The sequence below is a fragment of the Medicago sativa genome, chromosome 5, assembly GCF_051527215.1.
Source record: "Medicago sativa cultivar Bolivia chromosome 5, Bolivia_mono, whole genome shotgun sequence".
In the NCBI taxonomy this organism is placed as follows: domain Eukaryota; kingdom Viridiplantae; phylum Streptophyta; class Magnoliopsida; order Fabales; family Fabaceae; genus Medicago; species Medicago sativa.
In genome coordinates this window covers 15,766,216-15,777,847 of record NC_140753.1, presented here as the reverse complement: position 1 = coordinate 15,777,847, position 11,632 = coordinate 15,766,216, and the positions used below count along the sequence as shown (strand labels likewise).

The following is an 11,632-nucleotide window of genomic DNA, read 5'->3' as shown; positions in this document are numbered from 1 at the left end:
GTTTAGAAAGGCTGGAATGTAGATGGAACAGATAAAAGAAACGAATAAGAAACTGACCATGCACTCTTGCAAATGAAATCCTATGATTCTATTTGTTTAGAGATTTTTATGTTTTTGGCATTTGATGGACTTTATATTTTAGGCAAAACTGCACTAAATCCTTTATTTATTTATTTATTTTCGTGCCAAATTATTCGTTTATATTTAAAAACGTTTATACCATTCAACTTTCATTTTTAGTTCACTTCTGTTATAAATTTGTGTACATGATCATTGAATTATACTATGAAGGATGTTTCAACAGTCGGCACCAAATTAGACACTTGTAGTCAACAACAACGTCACAATCTTAGATAAACCTAATTGAGTTTGAAGATGTCCACTATAACATTTCTAACAACTAATTACCAACATTTGGCTCTCAAAATAAAGTTTCAAGTAATTATGAAAGGATTTATGTGAGTTTGAAGAATGGATTATCTTAGCTCAACTCCAACACTTTTGCAATAGGTATTTGGTGGTGAAAGTAACATTTTCTCATTTGGAAAGTGATATTAATCTGTTGCAGTCATACAATATTTCTTCAACCATTATTTGTAAGATTTTCATTAGTGTTTGGTAGGAATTCTTGTTAAAGATAATGGGGTGCTATTTTGTATTTGTGTAGGGAAGACTGTTAGACAAGTCTCGGAGTGATACGCTTGTAACAAAATTTCTCAACATTTATAGATATGTAAAAGAGCCTTGACAACCTCAACATAATTTTACAACTTTCTCCTTTTTTTGCTTTGATCCTTATTTCTATAATAAGGTTCGATCCTTTAATTATTAAGATAGAGGAAATATGTGTCGAAGATTTTCTACATGATTTTATTTTTTGATGAATTTCTGCATAAGTCAAGTCTATTGAAGTTGGACTTAGACCCTCATCATCATTCATCAGTATCACTCGTGTGTTTCTATTCATATTTAATTTGTACCGTAAACGTCAGGGATATAAGGACATTCTAATAAAATTAAAATTATTAACTTAGGTGAGAGTAACATGCTGTAGAAGGTCATTTGCATAGGTCCACCAAAGGACCTTTATTTTTTGGGTCTATATGAGGGGCTCCATTGTTAATATGAAACTATGGATTTATATTTCTCCATATAATACTTAGTCTAGTCAATTATAAGAATCAAGTGGCTAATATCATATCATAATATGTCCAATATGCTTTAATTAAGGCCATTATCTTGAAGTCATCAAGTCTTCCATCGATTGGTAATGATTTTTAGCAAAGGCACATAGTTAGGAAACTTATTAGGACGGACAATAGCTTTCACCAAAGCTCGTGTTAATTTCGACGAGTGAGTTTGCATTCTTACAAAATCTTTTACCAAAGCTCAAAAAGCAATAAATTAACATTCTCGTATCGATTGGTTTATTCAGCTAAGCATATATAGTTTCCTTTTCACATCCAATGGGTACAATGTGGTAATAGGAGGAATTCCAAAAAGGTTTTGGCCCACTTTTTGACATAATGTTACTTTCCAATACTCCACACTGAAAGAAACTTTTGTCAATGACATACTGCATCGACTTTCAAGTAGGGTCCATTTAAGGTGAGAAAGTATAACATTTTTGCACTGCAGAAAAGTAGATCTTTTGACCATTAAATCAAGTAGCACAACCATTGTCATTGTTTTGTAGTCTACCTATATTAATTATTTTTATTTTTTATTCATCTATACTTCTTTCTATTAGGTTTTCTTTTGCTATTACTTCTTTAGATTTGGAACCAAAAGATTCAAATTCTAAATCTTAAGTACTATCACAACATTTGTGCATACTTCTTTCTCTATTAGGTTTTCTTCTCTGCCATATTCTTTTTTATTCAAAACAGAAAACTACAGTTTTCTATCGAAAAGAGACATTATCCACTACAAGAAAACAGCGTTTTAGCGTCGGCCAGAAACCCACTCTAACAGGGTAAAAACCGACGCTAGCACTGATTTAGAGTCGGACTAGCGTCGGGGTCGAGGGCATGCTAAAAAACTCGAAGCAACTGGGTAGCGTCGGATTTCTGGACACCGAGGCTAATATAGCGTCGGTTACACCGAGTATAATAGCGACTCTACAGTGAGCCGAGGCTAATAATTCCAACATTAGAAAAGTCAACCAAATCAAGTAGAGTCAGCTGAACCAACGCTAATTAAATTTTTTAGAGTCGGATTGGAAAACTCTAAAGTCAATATTTCAATAGTCAACGAAAATTTTATAGAGTCGGCCACACTGATGCTAAAGTCAATATTCAAAAGTCAGCAAAAAGTTTTAGAGTCGGTCAGGCCGACGCTAAATGTTTATTTAATAAGTAAATTATTTGAGACTTCAAATCAGCTGTTTCATTAATTTGGACTTGAAAAGTTCGAAAATAAAAGTATAAGCATCTAAAAAGTGCAGTAATTAAACAATTGTAACCAATAACCTTGGTTATTCCAGCTGAATTCAGACACATCCTAACTATAACCTTGGTTATTTGTGATGTAATTCATACACAACCATAAGCTATAAATGAACCAGCCCATAATAGTTCATCCTTTCCTAACACAATTCAAAATCATAACCGTAAATTAATGATCTATGAACAAGCCCACAATGTAAATAAATAAGTATCTATGCTTTTCCTATGGAAAGACAAAATTTGGAATCAAGAGCTTCAGCAGCAACAGGGAATGAGGAACCTTACCTAAAGAATTGCCTACATATTAATTTAAAAACAATGATGGCCAATCATGAATGAATTTCTAGGAAGTTGTCGAAAAATCTCGTGAAACTCATACTCCAATTTAAACTTTAAAAAAAATTATAAATTAACTAGATATCAATAATCATTTATAACTTAGAACTATCCAAATCAACTTTGACTGCATACCAGTATCTAGAGGACTCTAGATCATTATTTCTATCTGTTTTCACAAACAAGTGAAAGTAGCTAATACGTAGATGTGAGACTGAACACAACACATAGCATCACACCCTAAGCCAAAAAAACTTGTCACATTTGTCTCTACATGATAGATACACAAAAAAAAAAGAGGAAAACAAAAACGTATTTATAATACATCATGCCATAACTTGTATAGATCAAAGTACCTATATGGTGAAGTAATTATAGAACACGCCTTCGTAACTTGTAACTCTCTCAGGTAGCTCTCCACTAACTTATCTGCCCTGTGTACACCAGACACAAAAAGTTCGTATATATTACAAGCTTACAACACAAAAAAAGAGAAAAAAAATGAAAGAAAAAATTGTTAAAAGCTAACTGTAAAAGTTGCATGCTGCAGACTCAAATGCTTTCACACCTGTTCCAAACTGAACACTGCATTTTAGGAAGTTAAGTGTACTGGAAACAAGAAATGAACTGCATAGCTAGCAAGTGTGATAAGTGTGATTATAATTCTATTCCATAGTCAATATGTGTTGCATAGTAATTTATTAGTTTTTTAAGTTAGCACTTACATTTAAAATGACATATATACCGAAGAAAGACAATGATGAGTTCTCCCACAATGGATCAATACATGACTTGAACTGAAACTTCAGGTTCAAATGTCTTAAAATACATTTGCAGCAGTCCAACATCGTTGTGTTTAGAGCCAGTCCTCTTCAGAATCCTCTTCAGAATCACCCCCTGAATTTCTACTAACATAACTTATTCTTAGGATTCCTCTTCAGAATCACCCCCTGAATTTCTACTAACATCCAGAGCTTACTCACTATTGCTAAATCCGAAAACTTTTTCAACAAAATTTACTTGGTTCGAGTCCTGATCACACTGATCCTTCTTATTTTCCAATTTATGAATAAGGTAGTCTATCCAACCGTGTCTTATTTCATAAACTACAACTTCACCTTACCTTACCAAAATACTTTCTGACCATTGGTAAATCACTTAACTATCATACCATTCTAAAGGATCTAAAAGTTAATGAAGTATATCCTTAATTAATTTTTCCTTTCCTATCCATTAGGCTTACTCTTTCTCAACTACTACTTCACAAGAGAGGAAACCATCAATGACCCTTTAACAAACTATTCTTAATTCCAGTAGAATCACAAGATTCACCAACTATCCATGAACTTAATTTTTTTTCAACACACCCATCCCTAAATTAAAGTTTCAAACTTCATTATCAAATCTCAAAACCTAAATATATTAGCTATTATTAAAATATAAAAAAAATCGCTGCTAGAAGCTGTCAATACACTGTCACGTGCATCTGTCAATATTAAAAAAAAAATATAAAAGTTGATATACCTTTGCTTTGTTGTTGTAAGATGAAAAATCACGAGATTGTTGATTAACCCAGCCCCTCTTCTACATCAATGCTGCAAAAACGAACATCAATTTGAAATGTTGAGTTGAATTTGTAAACAATGCAAAAGGAATTGAAAAACTAGGGTTGAAATTGAGAAAGAGGGATTGGGAAGAGATTTACGTTACAAAGTGAGTGAAAGGGTTCGTGAGAGAGCTTGTGATTGAAACGGTTCATGTGTGACGGATCCGAGGGGGTTTCGGTGGTTGGTGTCGGTGGTGAGTAAGTGAAGGATGGTGTTGCTGGTGGTGGTGAGTGAGAAAACAACAAACGATGAAACGAGAGATGGAGACCGTGGGTTCTGAAAGGGGGTGAATAAGGGTTTACGGGTGAATGGGAGATTTTGTTGGTGAGTAATTTAATTTTTTGGTAAGTGAGTGGAAGAGAAAAAAAAGGGGGAAAAAGTATGACTGAATTTTTTGTGAGTGAGTGGGAGGGAAAAGATGATTTTTTTTTTTTTATGTGAATTACCAATAAAAGGTATAGAGTCGGATAGGAAGACTCTAAATATTCAATCAATGTTCCAAAAACTTGAACGTCTGACATAATATGGATTAGAGTTGGCTAGTCCGACTCTAAAATTATTAAATAAAAAAGAAAAAGAAAATAGTCAAATAGCGTGGGTTAAGCCGACTCTAAGAGGACGCTATTAGCGTCGGTGTCGGGGGCCGACTCTAAAATCTGAAGCTAAAAAGCTGTTTTCTTGTAGTGATCATCACGCTGGAATTTAGACATTTCTATGTAGTAACGGTTCGACATTCATATCTCTTCTGCTGCAGGGTATCCACTGAAGTTTTAGTCGGGTTCTTTTTTCTTTTTTTAAATGAATAAAATAAAAGCACTCATATCATAAGAAAATTATATAGCAGATCATCATAAAATAAAAAGCAAATTACTACTTAACATACTTCAAACTTTACGTCGCATTCATCACTAGCTCTTTCCAGATCAGTATCTCAATGCATTCATGCTTCCTCTCAATTTCCACACCAGTTTGGTCCACATGGTTTCTTCTTGGCATTATCTTCCAGTTTAAATAATATCTTCCTCAAGTTGGAAGTCAAAAAATAATATTATTTAAAACTAATTTGCCCTTATTTTTTTGAAGAAGCGAAACTAAAATTGATTGAAATTGACTTCAGAGAGAATCGAAACTAACACTTTAAAGAGAAGTACAATGTAAGGTCACAGTTTGACTCCCATGTGCTGTGCTTCATTTGGTCTCTGTCTGTTCTTCAATATTGACTTGACTTTTGAATATGGACAATGATTTTTAGTGAGAATAATGTAAAAGCATTTACACCATACATATAGCACATCACCCTTTGAATATAATCGTGTAAAAATTTAAATTCGCATTCACCAATATTATTTAAATATAATGCATATGCTTCCTCTCAATTTCCACAAAACTAAATAGCATAAAACTACACACACTTTCTTCTAAACCAAATGAAGTCTTTTTCTTTGTTGTCACCTAAACTTTTATACCTTCATCTTCTTTTTCTTTTTACCTTAAATGAAAGAGGAGAGAACAAAAAAGTGGAAAAGTGTCCTGCATGTTTGTAGAATATAAAATAAGTGATAATTTACTATAAGAGTGAGGCAATAAAAATTTTAAGCCTCCATTTACAGAAAAGTCTTCCATTGGGATAATATCTAATTTAATGATTATGTGAGGTCACAACACATCCTTGAAGCTAAGCCAAATTGGCGATAAGTTTCCCTATCATCAGTTGGTCCACATAGTTTGGCGTTGGCAGTATCTTCCAGTTTTCTACCCTAAAAGAAACGATTGCCAAGCTGAAATGTTAGTATTTGTTTTTATTATGATATGATGAAAGCACTCATACGATAATGAATGAATGGTAGTAGTACTCCCATCCATGTAGGACTATCATATACGTTTGTCCACATTGATATTAGCATTGGCTTATCTTTCAGTTTTCTACCCCAAAATAAACGATTGGCAAGCTGAAATGTTAGTATTTTGGTTTTATTATGATTATGTTGAAACCAACAATCAAGGTCGTATTCTAGGTAGGATGAAGATTCTAGCCCAGAAAATAAGTCTAAAATTGGTGACCCCAAAATATAAATAATATAATAATAATTAGGGGTCTATTTTTTTTTTTTTTTGTGAAGTAAAAAACATAGAAGCGTATAACAAAATAGCATGGCACACGAAATGAGATATTTCATATTCTTATTTTTATTTTCTTCAGAAAGTTGAGTAATGGAGAGACTTTTGAAAGAAAATGATTGCTTTAATCTAAACATGTGGATAAATTATATTTTTTTTGTTGTAAATTTTTCAATTCTCAAAATAGCAGCCACACGAGTTTTTTCACAAGTTATACATTGCAAAATCTATTGTGAGAAAGTTTTACCACCGATTACGATCCTATCTAGTTCTAGGAATTAGTCTTTGGGCTGTACACAGAAGATATCTTGTTAACACATGTAAAGAAAAACATATTGGTCTCAACTCAACGCATCCCGCAAGCTTAGCCGGATTGGAGATAAGTTGCCCCATCAGTTGGTCTACATAGTTTGGCGTTGGCATTATCTTCGAGTTTTCTACCCCAAAAGAAACGATTGTCATGTTGAAATGGTAGTATTTGTTTTTATCTTAAAAGCATGGATCATCTCATAAAAAAACGTATTACGATTTTTTGGTATTAACCCTAGGGAAAGGGCTCTAGTAGATTTCGGTTGGAAGGTAAGTAAAATCTGACAAAAAATTATTCGCATCAAGAATTGAACTCAGGTTCTTCCGAATGATTCGTTATTGAAATTTTCCCTTATTAATTGAATTGAAAGACTAATTTGCTACCTTTGAACCAGAGAGGTCCATATAGTATTACAAATGAGATGGTAGCAAATTAACGAAAGGTGATTAATCATCTTAGTATCTAACCTCAAATTAACGAAAGGTGACTAAGTTGCACTGTCACTTTGTTTTGGCTCCCATGTGTTGTGCTTCTCTGTCTGTTTGTTTGATCAATTGACTTGACTTTTAATAGTAAAAATTTAAATTCGCATTCACACTAGCTCTTGCCACCAGTATTTAAATGCATGCTTCCTCTCTATTCTCACACAAACAAAACTAAATAGCATAAACCACTTTCTTCTAAACCAAATGAAGTCTTTTTCTTTGTTGTTACCTACACTTTTATACCTTCATCTTCCTTTTCTTTTTACCTTAAATTTAATGTGGTTTGCCACAAACAAAATTGTGGCAGTGGCTGCATTAGGAAACCAAACAGATCATTTAGCATTGCTCAAATTCAAAGAATCAATATCCAATGATCCATATAAAGCTCTTGAATCTTGGAATTCTTCCATCCACTTCTGCAAGTGGTATGGAATCACATGCAACCCCAAGCATCAACGAGTTATAGGGTTGGATCTAAGAAGTTATCAGTTACATGGACCTTTATCCCCCCATATTGGCAATCTCACTTTTCTGAAAAATCTCGACCTTAGAAACAACAGCTTCTTTGGAGAAATCCCACAAGAGTTGGGTCGGTTGCTACAATTGCAACGACTTGATCTCGTCAATAACTCGTTTGCAGGAGAAATTCCTTCAAACTTGACATATTGCTCCAATCTCAAATTCATAAATTTGGAAGGGAACAAGTTGATTGGCAAAATACCAATTGAAATTGGCTCTTGGAAAAAGCTTCAAGTAATAATTGTTTGGGGAAACAATTTAACTGGTGGAATACCTTCATTTATAGGGAATCTTTCAAGCTTAACAGTTATTGCGATTACTTATAACAACTTAGAGGGAGATATTCCACCTGAAGTATGCCGCCTCAAAAACTTGACAGTTTTATTGTTGGGTGAGAACAAATTGTCTGGTATGATTCCTTCTTGTCTTTACAATATGTCATCACTAATTGAGCTTTCACTAGGCTTGAATAACTTTACTGGCTATCTTCCATCCAACATGTTCAACAGCCTCCCTAGTCTAAATGGTTTTGAAATTGGAGGAAATGAATTCTCAGGTCCAATCCCTATTTCCATTGCAAATGCTTCTGCCCTACTATTAGTTGAATTAAGTCAAAACAATTTTGTAGGACAAGTTCCAAGTCTAGGGAAGTTACATGATCTTCAACGGCTAAATATGGGAGATAACAAGTTAGGTAACAATTCAACTATGGATTTAAAGTTTTTAAAATATTTGACAAATTGTAGTAAACTAGAAATGCTTTCAATAGCTGGTAATAATTTTGGAGGTCATTTGCCAAATTCGATAGGCAATTTTTCCATTGAACTTGGTGAACTATATCTTGGGGGAAATCAGATATCAGGAAAAATTCCAGCAGAATTAGGGCATCTAGTTAACTTAACACTCTTGACCATGGAATCAAACAACTTTGAAGGAATCATTCCAAATTCTTTTGGGAAGTTCCAAAAGATGCAATATTTAGCTTTGACTGCAAACAAGTTGTCAGGAGATATACCACCCTTTATAGGCAATCTCAGTCAACTGTTTAAACTGGATTTACACAGTAATATGTTTCAAGGAAATATTCCTCCAAGCATAGAAAATTGTCAAAAGTTACAATATCTAGATCTTTCTCAGAATAAGCTTAGCGGAACCATACCTTTAGAGATTTTTCATATTTCTTTCTTATCAAACTTATTGAACTTATCACGTAACTTTTTGAGTGGTAGCTTACCAAGAGAAGTGGGTATGTTAAAAAATATTGACATGCTAGATCTATCCGAGAATCATCTATCTGGTGATATTCCTACAACAATTGGTGAATGCACAACCTTAGAATACCTTCAACTGCAAGGGAACTCCTTCAGTGGAACAATACCATCCTCTTTGGCTTCTCTCAAAGGTCTTCAAAGTTTAGACCTTTCAAGAAATCAATTGTCTGGATCAATTCCTGATGTTATGCAAACTATCTCTGTTTTAGAATATTTGAATGTTTCTTTTAACATGTTGGAAGGAGAGGTTCCAACAAATGGTGTATTTGGAAATGTATCCCAAATAGAAGTGATTGGAAACAAAAAGCTTTGTGGTGGTATTTCCCAGCTGCATCTACCACCATGCCCTATCAAGGGTAGGAAACATGCAAAACAACAAAGGATCAGGTTGATAGCAGTGATAGTTAGTGTGGTTTCTTTTCTTCTCATACTTTTATTTAGCATAACTATCTACTGGATGAGGAAAAGAAATCAAAAGCGATCTTTTGATTCACCATCAATTGACCAACTAGATAAGGTTTCATACCAAGAATTACTCCAAGGAACAGATGGGTTCTCGGATAGAAACCTGATCGGATCAGGAAGTTTTGGTTCTGTGTTCAAAGGAAATCTTGTGTCAGGAGATAATGTTGTTGCAGTAAAGGTCTTGAACCTCCAAAAGAAGGGAGCTCACAAGAGTTTCATTGTTGAATGTAATGCACTCAAAAACATTAGACACCGAAACTTAGTTAAGGTTTTAACATGTTGTTCTAGTACAGATTACAAAGGTCAAGAATTTAAAGCTCTGGTTTTTGAGTACATGAAAAATGGAAGCTTAGAAAAATGGTTGCATCCTGAGATTTTAAATGCCGAGCCTCCAACAATGTTGGACCTTGGTCATAGATTAAACATCATTATCAATGTTGCTTCTGCAATACATTATCTTCATCGAGAGTGTGAGCAATTGGTTCTTCATTGTGATCTAAAGCCAAGTAATGTCCTTCTTGACGATGACATGGTTGCTCATGTGAGTGATTTTGGCATTGCAAAACTTGTCTCAGCCACCGGTGGCAATACTAGTACAATTGGAATAAAAGGAACTGTTGGCTATGCTCCTCCAGGTATATATGTTCTAAATTCTTGAATATCCCATTGTTTCTTTAAATCCTCGTATGTTTTAGCATAGATTTAATGTTATACTAGGGACATATAATTGGTTAAGAGTTAATCTTGAACTCCATGAAAGTAGAAAATAAGCCTTATATAGAGTGATAAGAAGGAATTTTATTATTCACAAAATCTGAGTATTACAATGAATTACCATATCCTTATATGGAGTGTAACCAATAACACTAACTCAACTACAGTTACTAACTAACCATACCTAACCAATGTAACTAATCAATTTTTTTAAAACAGTTAAGCTAGTTATATTTCACACAGTTACTTGCTACACAAGTAACAACTATATCTCAAGTTATTTATCCTTTAACAGTATTAACAACTTTTGCTGCATGTTTTAGAGTATGGAATGGGTTCTGAAGTGTCAACATCTGGTGACATGTATAGCTTTGGAATCCTTATGTTGGAAATACTTACCGGTAGAAGACCCACTGATGAATTTTTTCAAGATGGTCAAAATCTGCATAACTTTGTAGCAACTTCGTTTCCTGGTAACATTATAGAGATTTTGGACCCACATCTTGAAGCAAGAGATGTAGAAGTAACAATACAAGATGGAAACCGAGCGAAATCCTTAGTTTCACTTTTTAGAATTGGACTTATTTGTTCAATGGAATCACCGAAAGAAAGAATGAATATTATGGATGTTACTCAAGAGCTTAACACAATCCGGAAGGCTTTTCTCGCTGGTGAGATAAACTCATTTTTCTATATGCTTATTTGAATCATTCAAAGTTTTAATTGCTTATGGAATTAAAATTTGAATTTCAGATTTTCGTACGTACTCCTAGTAATTAAGTTGAACAGCATTTACAAGTCATTATGGAAAGGGAGGTTTTGCATCATGATGTACTTTTTTGAAGAAACTGCTTGGTCCAACTGGAACATGAGGCAATGCTTAGTTTACTGGTTTGTTATTCACTTAATTCTGGTAGAAATATTTGATTATGTGCAATAGTTTTTGTATAAGTAAACAATATTGTTTGTATTGCTTTCTAATTCAATGAAGCGAGAATCTATATACTTCTCCCATAGTTATGTGCAATTGTGTTCAACGTAGATTTGTATGCAACTTATTATGTTATCAAAGCCTAAAACAACCCAAAATTTAACAGAAAGAAAACATTTCAAATTGCTTCTATATATTTATAGTGCATATAATAATCACAATTTAATTTATAAAATCTAATATACAGAAAAACCATATGGGGAATTTGTTTCAAAAACTTCTGTTATTCCTGATCAACAATGTGGAAATTGTATTCATAGTTGCATAGTGAAATATGGAATTGAAGCAAATGCTTATGTTGCTAGAGACATTGATACTAGGAATCGGGTCCATCAGCGCGTCCGCAAGGCTGGTGATAATCCTTTTATG

At 33.6% G+C, this 11,632-nt stretch overlaps 1 protein-coding gene and 1 long non-coding RNA gene across 3 annotated transcripts; one reads left to right on the top strand and one right to left on the bottom strand.

The window, feature by feature from the left end:
- Nucleotides 1-2,911: 2,911 nt before the first annotated feature.
- LOC146920477 (uncharacterized) lies at nucleotides 2,912-3,598 on the bottom strand. The gene is made up of 3 exons (XR_015010722.1): nucleotides 3,509-3,598; nucleotides 3,352-3,410; nucleotides 2,912-3,217 (listed from the first exon to the last, which is right to left on the bottom strand). It is a non-coding gene; the product is annotated as an uncharacterized LOC146920477 (long non-coding RNA).
- Nucleotides 3,599-7,462: 3,864 nt separating this feature from the next.
- On the top strand, nucleotides 7,463-11,288 carry LOC146920476 (uncharacterized). 2 transcript variants are annotated; one of them, XM_085713886.1, is made up of 3 exons: nucleotides 7,463-10,193; nucleotides 10,596-10,943; nucleotides 11,026-11,288. In XM_085713886.1, exons 1-3 carry the CDS (start codon nucleotides 7,508-7,510, stop codon nucleotides 11,043-11,045), a joined length of 3,054 nt encoding a protein of 1,017 aa, XP_085570012.1. In that variant the 5' UTR covers nucleotides 7,463-7,507; the 3' UTR covers nucleotides 11,046-11,288. The 2 variants fall into 2 exon arrangements, with proteins under 2 accessions (XP_085570012.1, XP_085570011.1); XM_085713885.1 differs by lacking the exon at nucleotides 11,026-11,288 and having other exon boundaries at nucleotides 10,596-11,002.
- Nucleotides 11,289-11,632: the final 344 nt, after the last annotated feature.

Excerpts from the sequence above, each read along its gene's own strand:
- LOC146920476 (XM_085713885.1), top strand. The coding sequence starts at position 7,508 with ATGAAGTCTTTTTCTTTGTTGTTACCTACACTTTTATACCTTCATCTT. Across the intron at positions 10,194-10,595 it reads TGTTGGCTATGCTCCTCCAG|AGTATGGAATGGGTTCTGAA; the intron begins GTATATATGTTC and ends TGCATGTTTTAG.